This window comes from Anabrus simplex, chromosome 14, assembly GCF_040414725.1.
Source record: "Anabrus simplex isolate iqAnaSimp1 chromosome 14, ASM4041472v1, whole genome shotgun sequence".
Classification (NCBI taxonomy): Eukaryota; Metazoa; Arthropoda; class Insecta; order Orthoptera; family Tettigoniidae; genus Anabrus; species Anabrus simplex.
This window is the reverse complement of record NC_090278.1, coordinates 75,931,344-75,944,221: the sequence shown is the minus strand read 5'-3', so window position 1 is coordinate 75,944,221 and position 12,878 is coordinate 75,931,344. Positions and strand designations below refer to the sequence as shown.

General features: G+C 39.7%; 1 protein-coding gene across 1 annotated transcript in view; it reads left to right on the top strand.

Annotated features, from left to right (window-relative positions):
* Nucleotides 1-12,878, top strand: part of Nup358 (Nucleoporin 358kD) — a 343,965-nt gene that overhangs the window by 211,512 nt on the left and 119,575 nt on the right. Inside the window, exon 19 of the mRNA XM_067157834.2 lies at nt 1,504-3,899. Coding sequence (XP_067013935.2) covers nt 1,504-3,899 — 2,396 coding nt within the window. The remainder of the gene's footprint in view (nt 1-1,503; nt 3,900-12,878) is intronic.

The following is a 12,878-nucleotide window of genomic DNA, read 5'->3' as shown; positions in this document are numbered from 1 at the left end:
GAGAGGTTACATCATCGACCCCACGGTTCGCTCTAAGCCGTAAATCACAGCCCTCAGATGTTAACCTCGAGAAGAGGAATATTTTAGAATCGCTCGACAATAATCTCACTAGAAGTGTTTTCAACACTATTATGAAGTCCAGTTCACTTTCTGACTCGGTATAATCATCATTCCCTAAACTATGTATGTAGTCTGCTAGATCATCATTATTTGTAAATACGTCGTCCCGTAAGTCCGGTATTACTGTTGACATATGCACAAGATGTGCGGACACAGCCTTCACATTTTTAAATGTTTGTCACATGAAAACAAATAATTTTAAATGGCTCCTAGTGGTAAATATGTAGACTAGACACCTTCCTTGATAAGAATATACTGATATGTGCTACCATCTAACTGAAAAGGAAGAACTAAGATGGTTTCTAAACAAGTCTGCATGAGGGATGAAATATCGTTCCTGGCATTTTCGGCGAGTTCACCGAGGAATGAAAAATTATCCCTTGGCACTCTGAGTTAAGGGGTTCATTGATAATTCTAAGAAACCATTGTTACAATTAGGTTACGATCAAAATTTCTGAAGAATATTTATCTTCTAAAAATGAATATAAAATTATACTTTGTCACAAGGCATGAAAGTATTTCATAAAATAATAAAAAAACCTCTCTGTCAATATTATTCATAAGTGTAAGGAATTGAGTGATATTTGATTATTTGCATGTCAGTGTAAAACACACGACCTTGTAGTGTTGATTGGTTGTACTAGAGCCATTCTGTGGGAATCATTTGCAAAGCCCGACCCAGTTGCCAAACTGTACCTGGTATTCTGCAGTCGTAAAATTCTCCATATCGTAGGTTGTGGATTGGCTAGCTGCAAACTTACACTAGACGTAGACTTCTTTGGACTTTATGCATACTTCCTCTCGCGGCTTCTACAACGCAGTCTCTACACATGGATGTACCTGTGCATTCTCTGGATGTGTCACACGATCTGTTTCTTCAAATCGATCGTACTATGCTTAATTCTCCTGTGGTGGAGCTTTCCGATACTCTGCTCTGAAACGTCTTTGTATGGTAATTTGAGAGTTTGTTTCATGAAACCACAGACAACACTGCGCGATCCGCACTGTTATACACCTCCATCATGACTGCATCATGTTTCTTGCTACACGAGAGAGGAGAGTGCATGGAGCGAAGTCTCTTGGCTACCTCAAAAACTTGATATGGCATGAGGTTTGTCATGCGTCTGAATAAATTGACATTTTCAGGTAGCTAATTTAGAATAGCTCTGTATATATTGTATAGCCTATAGCACTTTTTGTCATCTTTCAATCAGTACTGTAGTTCTGCATGTAAAAGTCAAATGATAAATAATTGCCATTTTAGAGAAGTTACCAGTAGATGGTAAAACAAGCCACCAATATGCATTGTGGTACATTTTTTTAAATTTTTAATGTTACTTGTATAAAATAATATAACATTGCTTTTTATTTTATTATTTCCAGGTTTGTGGAGAAGGAGTGGAAAGAACGAGGTGTAGGACTCCTCAAACTCTTGCACCACAAGGAGACCGGCAAGGTCCGTATTCTGATGAGACGAGAACAAGTTTTGAAAGTATGTGCCAATCACATTCTGTCTCCAGACATCGAACTTACTCCTATGGGTGATAGAGCATGGATGTGGGCTGTTAACGACTTTGCTGATGAGAAGATGCAACTCGAAAAATTATGCGCTCGGTTCAAGACTGCCGAGGAGGCTGCGAATTTCCGTGATGCTTTCAACCAGGGACGTGAACTAGCACGAAATGCAAAGTCTTCCCCTGGACCAAAACCTTCAGTGGCACAGAAAGACCGTATTCCTTCATCTTCAGCTCCTTCAGATAAAGTTTCAAGTACTACTACTTCAAGTACATCTAGTACTCCTTCTGACAAAATAGTTGTGGGTGGTTTCACATTTGCAGCTCCACCCATCTTTAGCACTAGCCAGATTGCTAAAGATAGTATGAAGGAGGAGAAGAAAGTTGCATCTCCAAAACCAAGTCCCTTTGCTTCATGTTTCTTCGGTACTACACCCTCAAAATTGCAGTCAACCACTGATGCTGTCGCCAAGGAAGGAAATGATGGGTCTTCTAAACCCAGCTTACTTGGCAGTAAACCAGACTCTAGTACTAGTGAAGTAACTTCCTCACAAACGGAGAAAAATAAGACTGTTGACGGTGCTACTGGGAGGCTGATGTTTAGCACACCAGTCGATGTGTCCTTTTCGACTTTGGCGTCTGCTGCAAAGGAAAGTCCTTTCAAGACTGATGCACCATTTAAGGGCTTTGAAGGAGCAGGGCAGCCTGTTTTTGGTGGTTCTCAATTGCCTCGTACAGCAGTCAGTCCCAAAAGTGCTGAAACTGGTGAAGATGGTTCTGCAGAAGACTTCGTTCCTACTGCAGAGTTCAAACCAGTTGTACCTCTTCCTGAACTTGTGGAGGTTAGGACTGGAGAGGAAGATGAAGAGGTCTTGTATCAGGAGAGGGCAAAGCTTCTCCGGTTTGATAGTGATGCTAAAGAGTGGAAGGAACGTGGAACTGGCCAGATGAAAGTGTTGAAAGATCCCAAAACTGAAAGAATACGATTGTTAATGCGCAGAGAACAGGTTTTAAAAGTCTGTTGTAATCATCAGTTGTTGAAGTCCATGCAGTTTAAGTCACTTGCTACATCTGACAAAGCTTGGACATGGTGTGCACAGGATTACTCTGAGGGAGAGGTGAAAAGGGAGACATTGGCAATAAGATTCAAAACAGTGGAACAAGCTAAGAGTTTCAAGGATATAATTGATAAATGTCAACTTAGTATGAAAGATGGTGCATCAGCTACCCAAGAAAAGATAGTGCCCACTAATAACTGGCATTGTGAAAAATGTTTGTTTTCAAATGCAGCAAGTATTAGCAAGTGTCAGTCATGTTCAGAACCCAGGTATGATACGGAATCTGTAAAGGAGCAGCCAAAGTTGTCAGAGTTATTTCGACCACCACCAGGATCTTGGGAATGTAGTGCTTGTTATACTCAAAATTCTGCTGGAGCAAACAAATGTGTTTCGTGTGGTACTCCCAACACTAGTCAGACATCTACAGAAAATAGTCCTAAAATCGAAATCACGAGTTCTCCAAAATCAAACGCATGGAAATGCAGTAAGTGTAACTTTAAAAATGAAGACTCTCTTCAAAATTGTGATTCATGTTCTGCTGACCGGGCAGATGGCTCCAAGAAAGCTTTGTCAAGTAAACAGAGTAATGCATCTCTTAAGCCTTTATCTGAAATGTTCAAACCTTCAGCTGGTACTTGGGAGTGTAAGACTTGTTACATTAGGAATGGTTCTCATACCATAACATGTGCCGCATGTACAACTCCCAAACCAGGTCATGAAGCAACTGTTGCAGCTAGAGAAGCTTCTCCAGGAAGCCTGACATTTGGTATTCAACCAGGGTCAGGTTGTGGTTTCTCCTTTGGTATTCCCACAGGTTCTGGAGATTCTGGAGGGTTCAAATTTGGTATCCCACAGTCAACTGCTACCAATGCTACACCGACTAGTACCTCCACTGTGTCAACTGGTGTTTTCTCAACTCCCACCACAAAGGAGTTAATTTTTGGAATGCCAAGTGTTACACCAACAGTATCTACTGCATCTAAAACAACTACAACTACCACAACTGCTAATACCACAGTCACCACTACCACAGCTGCTCCAGAGATTGATTCCTCCAAGATGCCAGCGAAACCTTTTGTTTTCGATCACAAAACTACTACTCCCTTCCAGTTTGGTTCTTTCGGACCTTCAGCTAATGAAGGAAATACTAAGACTTCATTCAACTTTGGTCCTTCATCCAAGGAGAGTGGTCAGCCAGATGGATCTCGTAAGTATGATTCTTCAGAAATGTTATTCCTTACAGATTATAGTTTCCCAGATAGTTGTACAGTGAAACTTCATTTAGGCAATGAAGGTACATAACAGTGTATCCACTTCTGGGAGATGTTGTCTTTTTATTGGGAGGGAGGTTGCCTGGTCTGAATGTTAATTCATCATCATTGTTCCACTCCAGTCGCCCGGGTGTGGTTTGTTAATTAGTAATATGCAATATTATATCTTTTATAATTTGCGCTACGTCGCACCGTCACTGATAGGTCTTACGGCAACGATGGGATAGGAGCGGAAAAGAAGCGACCGTGGCCTTAAAATACAACCCCAGTATTAGCCTGATGAGAAAATGGGAAAAACCATCTTCGGGGCTGCCGGCAGTGGGGTTCAGACTCTCTATTTTTCCACGTAATCCCCTTCTCATTCTATGGCCTTCCTGCAGCGAGACACAAGGGCGTGTATGCCCTTTCGGTACCGCTCCTTGTTCTATTCATGAAGCCATTTCTTCACTGCGAATCACCTCTTCGGCATCCTCAAAATGTCTCTCACGAATGGCACTCTTCAGTGGCCCAAACAAGTTCAAGTCTCAGGGAGACAGGTCACGGCTATAGAGTGGATGGGGTAACACTGTCAAACCCTGTTCGGACGTTGTGTTGAAGCAATCAATCACCTGGCTTGTTATGGCGTCCAAGTTACTGAAAGCGCTTCTTGAATTTGGTTCATTTGTTCGCATATGTCTCGGAAATAATGATGGTGCCTCTGGGCATCACATCAATGAGTATAATACCATCACAGTCCCAAAACACCGTAATCATGACCTCACCAACAGAAACCGTTGCTTTCAATTTTCTTTTGTTGATTGTCATGCTTGTGTTTGTTTCGTAGATCTAGGGGAAGCATGTGACAGGGAACAGAGGGAAAGGATGTTCACCATACTGGTGGACTACAGGATCAAGGGTGGATTATTAAAATCAATCAATCAAAGGCATTTATGTTGACAATTGGGCTTCAGTGAGAATTGATGGTAGAAAGAGTTCTTGGTTCAGAGTACTTACAGGGGTTAGACAAGTCTATAATCTTTCACCTTTGTTGTTTGTAGTTCGCATTGATCATCTGCTGAAAGGTTAAAATGGCAGGGAAGATTCAGTTCAGTGGAAATGTAGTAAGCAGTCTGGCCTATGATGACAATTTGGTCTTGGCAGATTGTGCTGAAAGCCTGCAGTCTAATATCTTGGAACTTGAAAATAGCCTTTTGAAGACTAAATTGATGTCAGTAGGTGAGAAATTCAACAGAATTCGATGTCAGATTGGTGATACAAAGCTGGAACAGGTAGATAATTTCAAGTATTTAGGATGTGTGTTCTCCCAGGATGGTAATATATGGTAAATAAGATTGAATTAAGGTGCAGTAAAGCTAATGCAGTGAGCTCGCGGTTCCAATCGACAGTATTCTGTAAGGAGGAAATCTGCTCCCGGACGAAACTACCTTAACTTCGGTCTGCTTTCAGACCAACTTCGCTTTACGGGAGCGAAAGCTGGGTGGACTCGGGGTATCTTATAAGTTAGAAGTAACAGACATGAAAGTAGCAGGAATGATTGCTGGTACAAACAGGTGGGAACATTGGCCGGAGGGTATTCAGCATGAAGAGATAAAGGCTAAGTTAGGAATAAACTCTGTGGATGAAGCTGTACACATAAACCGGCTTCGGTGGTTCGGTCATGTGAGGCGAATGAAGGATAGGTTACCTAGGGGAATAATGGACCCTGTTATGGAGGGTAAGAATAGTAGAGGGTGACCAAGGTGGCGATGGTTACTCAGACAGCACTATTTGGAAATAGAGGATTTTGGAGTAACTTCACAGAGGCTTGCAGACTGAACTCTGAAAGGGATGATTATGTATGTATGTATGTATGTATGTATGGTCAGGATGGTGCTATTCCATCGATGGCAGTTTCATTTTGGGTTCAAAATTGTGAACCCAGGTTTCATCACCTGTCACAATCTGGGACAGGAATGCTTCCCACTCAGCTCAAAACGGTGCAGCAAATCAGAAGAAATGTTTTTTCTTAGAGTTTTGCATTCTTCCATAAGATGCCATGAAGACCTCGTGAACTTTTTTGCTAATCAAGAACACTGATGTTACACCCCACTTCCTTTGCTGATTGACAGCTCCCACACCAACTGCAGAGTCGTTCTCGGAATGAGCACATAAGCACACTGCATCTTGTCAAATGTGACAGGCGTGGCTTGTCTCCCCGAGCGCTGCAAATCTTGGACCTCTGCCAAACTGCTTTGAGGTGGCTTCACCCTCTGTCCCAGCGGCTAACCGTACTTTTCGTAATTTATAAGCTTCATATCCGTGTTGATAATTCACACTGCAGCCAGAAATATTAAAACTTAAGTTTTTGTCTTGCATCCAAAATCAGAAATGCAATTTTTAAATTTCAGTTGTGTTCATATGTATGTACATCACGAAGAAATGGCTGTACAAAATTTAATTTAGATATGTAAGCTCAGAGAAGACATGACGATTTTGACTGTAATAATAATGTTCACGCTGGGTGAAATGGTAGTTTACGGGAAGGTCTAAAAATTAATTCTCAGATCTCTCTGTAGATACTGGTTTTTATCAAAGAGTACATAACAGAAGATTTAGAGAACAAAATTTCCAATCTTACACATGGTATGAATTCTGGAAATATTCACTGTTCTTTAAATTATTTCCTACGTTTTACTGTCAGTTTTAATCTTACTAAAGCCGCCTCTTTGGATCAGTGGTAAGTGTGTCTGCCTCCGGATCACAAGATAGCGGATTCAACCCGGCTGAGGTAGTTTTTCAAGAAGTAGTTTATATACGGTCTACGTATTTTTACATGAACTGTTAAAATGAGTAATATTGGATTCTAAGCAAGTTATACATACCCTCTGTGCCAGTATGTACAAAATTAAAACTTGTAATCATAGATAGGAATGTGCATATTTAAATCATAGAACTTGCTAGAAAGTCTGGACATCGTAATCAGAACGCTATGAAAATTTCTTATGCCTTTACATTTGCACAATACCCATGTCTACGTAATATCCGATCATCATCATAAAATTGATGTAATGTACAATTGAGCCACAATTTTGTAAGAAAGTGTAATAGCCATAGAACTCACCAGAATAACCTGGACATCGTAATCAGAATGCCATGAAATTTCTATGCTTTCATCTTTGTGCAATACTTAATGTTTATGTAATATCCTAATATCATCATAAAATTGACAATGTACATTTGAATTTACAGATTAATAGACAATATTTTGTACTTTAAACTTACACATTATCATAGACTGTTTTTATCTAATCATCGGCATCATGAACTATTTTGATCTCATTCATGTGGTTGAATACATTTATAATAAATGTTATCACAGTGTACATATAGTTTACTCTATTAGTTCATATTATTTCATAAGAGGGTAATGTTCCAGGACATCTGATAGAAAAGTGTAATTATTTTATGCTGATGAGCTAAATTGAGTTCGAAACGAGTACCTAGCAACGCATTATGATATAAGGGTAGGCATTGCAAATAATGTGTAGTATTGAATAGGTGGAATAAAATAATTTGTAACTAGTTATATTTATAGTAAAGCCACTAACAAAAAAAAATTCAGATTGTCAAACCTTTACCTTTAGGTGAGTGACATGGCACTTCAGATAAAACTGATGAGTGAAGGGAAAAGTAATTTGTTAGAGTATGTGTGGTACTAATCGTGGTAAGTGGACGTTGGACCAAAGGTCAGATGTAATTTTATGACTTTTATATTCACTCACTTGCAGCTAACAGTATTGGAGAGCTAGCAGGTACAATTCAGCATGGAACTCTCATTGCCAATACAACACAATTCTGTAAAGTCCTCAAAACTTTTTTCCTTCACTTTTTAACTTGGTTAAGTCTCAAAATCAAGGTTTCAAAAATAAAGTTGTAGGACTATCAAAGAGCTTGTCTTACCTATACTCGAGTGTGTCCTTGAACGAGAATTAATTTAATAATTACCAGGAGAGTTGGCCGTGCGGTTAGGAGCGTGCGGCTTTGAGCTCGCATCCGGGAGATAGTGCGTTCGAACCCCACTGTCGGCAGCCCTGAAGATGGTTTTCTGTAGTTTCCAATTTTCACACCAGGCAAATGCTGGGGCTGTCCCTTAATTAAGGCCACGGCCGCTTCCTTCCTATTCCTAGCCCTTTCCTGTCCCATCGTCGCCATAAGACCTATGTGTGTCAGTGCAACGTAAATCATCTAGCAAAACAAAATATAAAAATAAATAATTATTTCAATTGGAACATAAAAATCAGTACATATTTGACTAGTGTCCATAAGTAGAAGTTTCTCTGTACTTGAGATTTCAGTTGTATACAGGTTGGTAAAAGTAAACAGTAATGTAGATCAGTAGGCAACATGAGCTCAAGTGGTGGAGTGAGTTGACTTACTATATTTGACTATATGATGATTGATGTCACCCCCTGTGGGTGGGAGGCGCAGATAAACACACCCACGGTATTTCCTGCCTGTCGTAAGATGTGACTAAAAGGGGCGACCAAGGGATGATTGAATTAGAACAATGAAACTACTTGTTATTAGTACCATCATGCGGGGAACACCATGGGTGATTAGTGATTAGTGATTTGTGATTAGTAGCAATAGTGGGTGGGTCCCTATGGGTTTACAGTACCTCTGATTAGTACCACTATAATTTAAAGTTAAAAACTTCATGATTGTTCCGTATTGAATAGAGAAATAAGATAATATTTTACATCTTCTTAGTACCACTATATGCGCAACATCACGGGCTTATGTTGCCTGTGATTAGTACCAGTGTGTAAAACACCATGGGTCAGGGTGTTGCCTGTGATCAGTACCCACTGTGTGAGGAACACCTATGTGAGCACCATGGGTTTGCGTTGCCTAAGAGTGGTGTTATTATGCGAGACACGCCATAGGTCTGCATTACCTGCGAAAAGTACCATAACATCAATATAAATTATCCAGCTAACTCATTCCTGTTGCCAGCATTTCAACCCAGTGAGCATGGACAGTGATCATAGATGATTGATTGCAGACCTAAATCATGTGGCTAACACAACCCCGAAGAAAAGAAAAAGAAAACGTAAAGTGAAAACTTGGAAATTAGAAGAAGCCAAGCTGAAGGAAGAATATAAAATGATACAGAGACACTTACCAAAAGGAGAAATGAATACAGTAGAAGAAGAATAGAAATTTTTTAAGGATACTTTGGTGGGTGAAGCTGAAGACATGTGTGGAGTAACAGGATCGACCATGAAAGAAAAAGACACCCCTTGGTGGAATGACAGTCAAATTGGCTATAAAAAAGATAAATTGGGCAAAAATGATGCTAGACAAAGAAAAGCAAAGAGATGCACAGCAGGCAAATGCTGGGGCTGTACCTTAACTGAGGCCACGGCCGCTTCCTTCCCACTCCTAGTCCTTTCCTATCCCATCGTCGCCGTAGGACCTATCTGTGTCCGTGCGACGTAAAGCAAATTGTAAAAGGAATGGAGTTCGCATGTGATTTCATGTTAATTCAGACATCGCTCGCGCACATTACGTGATAGTCAAGCTAAACACTTTCTGATGTAATTGATGCAATTTTGCTGACAAAAATGAAGATTTATCATTTAAATAAAAAAATTGTACAGTATTTACATTTTAATTTGGAGCACCCAGTGACTCGTATGTATTAATATGTGACTAGCACGTATCTAGGTTGTGTTAGCCGGGTGGTCTGTAAAAGCAACAGGGCAGAGCGCCCATTAAAATGGTCCTAGGGAGAACACTGATGAAGAAAGGGAAAGCTGCAGGAATAGATGAGTTAAGTGTCGACATGTTAAGAGCAGGAGGAACCCCAGCAATCCAGTGGCTATATAGACTCCTAAATGTAGTATGGCAGAAAAATGCCATCCCAGAAGACTGGAAGAAAGGTATATTGTACCTATATTCAAGAAAGGCAGTAGACGGAAATGTACCAACTACCATGGCATCACTCTACTCTCTCATGGACTAAAAATTCTGGAAAAAATTAAAGAGAATAGACTACGAGAAATTGTAGAACCAGTTTTAGAAGAGGATCAATATGGTTTTAGGCCTGGAAGATCAACAACAGATCTTATACTTGCTGTCAGGATGCTAATGGAAAAACATTGGGAGAAAGAGAAGCCTTTATATCTACTGTTCCTTGACATTGAAAAAGCCTATGCCAGCATACCAAGGGAGCTTATTTGGGAGTACCTGAGAAAGCTTGAAGTTCGAGACAGTCTAATTTCAAAAGTTAAGGTGCTTTACGAGAAAAACAGAAGTTGTGTACAAGTCGGTTCTGGACTGTCAGACTTGTTTGAGACAAAAAGGGGAGTACAGCAAGGTAGTGCTTTGTCGTTCCTATTATTTATCATTGTAATGGATACCATATTAAAGGTGCTAAAAGAAAAGGGGCAGCAAGACTTAAAAGCATTCGCATTTGCAGATTTGGGGGTAACTCAGAGAAAGATGTAGAAGAGACTGCAGGGGTGGAGTCAGGAGTTTGAGAGATATGGATTAAACATCAACAAGGCTAAAACGGTGGTGTTGAAGGTATAGAAGGGTGATAATCAGCCAGAAATCATGCTAAATGGCACAGAATTTAAGTACTTGGGTAGTATAATGTCCAAGGATAACTTAGCTAAATATGAAGTAAATAGTCGAATCAGCAAAGCAATACATTTTTACATCCAAGTAAGACAGCTACTATGGGATAAACATGTACCACTCAAAACCAAGATGACACTGTATAAATCATACTACACCCCTATCCTCACATACCGCCTGGAAACCGCTACATTAACAAGAAAGGACAACTCGAAACTCCAAGCAACAGAAATGAAGTTCCTACGCACAATGATCCAGAAGACCAGGAGGGATAAAATCAGGAATGAAAAAGAGAAGACGTAGGACTAGAAGACTTATTACTCCAGAAGATCCAAAAGGCAAGACTGAATTTGTTTGGTCATGTGAAAAGAATGAGTGCCAACAGGTCTGCAAGAAAGGAGTATGAAAGAGAAATTAGGGGAAAGAGACCAGTGGGCAGACCTAGAGAAAAATGGACAGACTTAGTGAAGAAGGATGTAGAGGAGAGAGGTCAGGATTGGGAGAGGATTGTGAACGAAGAATGGTTCATGGACAGAACAAAATGGAAGGGGCTTGTATACCACAACTGGGAAACTGGAATTGGTCAACGATGATGATGACGTGCTAAGTTGGGCTCCACCGTATGGACTAGCCATGAGTCTTGGTAGGTGTGCTATTTACCAACTGATGAGCCCTACTTAGCACACTGGGGCGAAATGCTGGCAACCAGGAATGAGTTAGCTGGAAAATGTATAATGTCCAATAATGGACCATTTATATTGGTATTACAAATTTACTTATTCGGGACAAATATTTGAGGTTCCCAATAGGAATCGACATCTATATCATAGTACTATAATGTTTGGAACACCGTCGGTCTACGCTACTTAGTACCGCAACTTGAGAAATAGCATGGTTCTACTTTTCTAGTGATAAGTACCGTTATGAGGGGCCGTTGACCTGGATTTTGAACCCTTTCAGACAAGCATCATAGATTCAGAATTGTGCTTTGGAAGCAGTCCCTTGGTCGGTAATACTAATTTTTCAATATAGTTTCTGGGAATGCGAGGCATTGTGGGTCTGATCAACTGATTGTTTTTAAGTTCACATGATTGTTCGTCATCTTGTGAGTTGGCTCTGCTGATTATTTTAAATACATATTATTACCCTTTCATTCTTCATAATCACGTTTTGAAATCTAGTCATTGGATGAATTTTGGACTTCTAAATTTTCATTGCTTTTTGTCTCATTTCATACCATTGGGGACTGATGACCTAGATGTTAGGCCCCTTTAAACAAGCATCGTAGTCGATGATTGATTTCCTCAATGTATGTGTCGACTTATAATTATAAGCTATAAATTTCATTTTTGTTCTGTATTGAAGTGCAATTGTAAGAAATAAATTGACAAGAGGGTCGACCTTTTCAATACAATGTATACAATATATTGTATTAGAAAAGTATGTTGACGGCGACATCCCGGCATTATTATTATTATTATTATTATTTTCTTTTCTTCTTTAGTGTGTACAGATATGACTAACTAATTTAATCTTAGTGTTGAATATTTATTTTCATTGTGCACAGTACAATTGTCCGCCATCGTCATAGAAGTACATTTATGACTACTTCGGCCTGGTCTTCTTGAGATGCCGCTTTGCAACAGGATTTTGAAGATTCACCTGTTCGTAGGTTCAGATACCCACCTGGATCTTCTCACACCTCTCTGGCCTTACGTTTTACAAACTTTATTCTTCCACCTAATCAATACATACATAGTATCATACCTGTAGACTTCCCCGATTTGGGCAGGAGACTCCCGATTGTACAGTTTTTCCTGCCTCCCGATTTTAGCATATATTTAAGTGAGCTTCAAACATTTGTTTTCAAATCCCAACTTTCAACATTGTACACCGGTGGCCGGAAGTCCTTCGTTCATTGGCAGCCTTCAAATGAAATGTCTACTTTTATTAATACGAGAAATGCGTGCGATGTTTATTGAAACCTGTATATGACGACACGTATATCGATTGTAAATCTCTCGTTCTCACGTGATATATTTGTGTTTGTTCACATCAGTCTAGTTGATTCTAGAGACTAGTTGCTAGGTTTGGAGTCTATTTTAGTAATTTAGTGACAGAATTTCAAAGATACCAGCTCGTGACTTTTCTAGAGATTTTAGGAGCCATTTGGAGAAAATTCTGGCAAAATTAAAAAAATACATTGCACTTCGCATATTCGCGCAGGCTCATGATGCAATCTATGCATTTGCTATAATAATAATAATAATAATAATAATAATAATAATAAT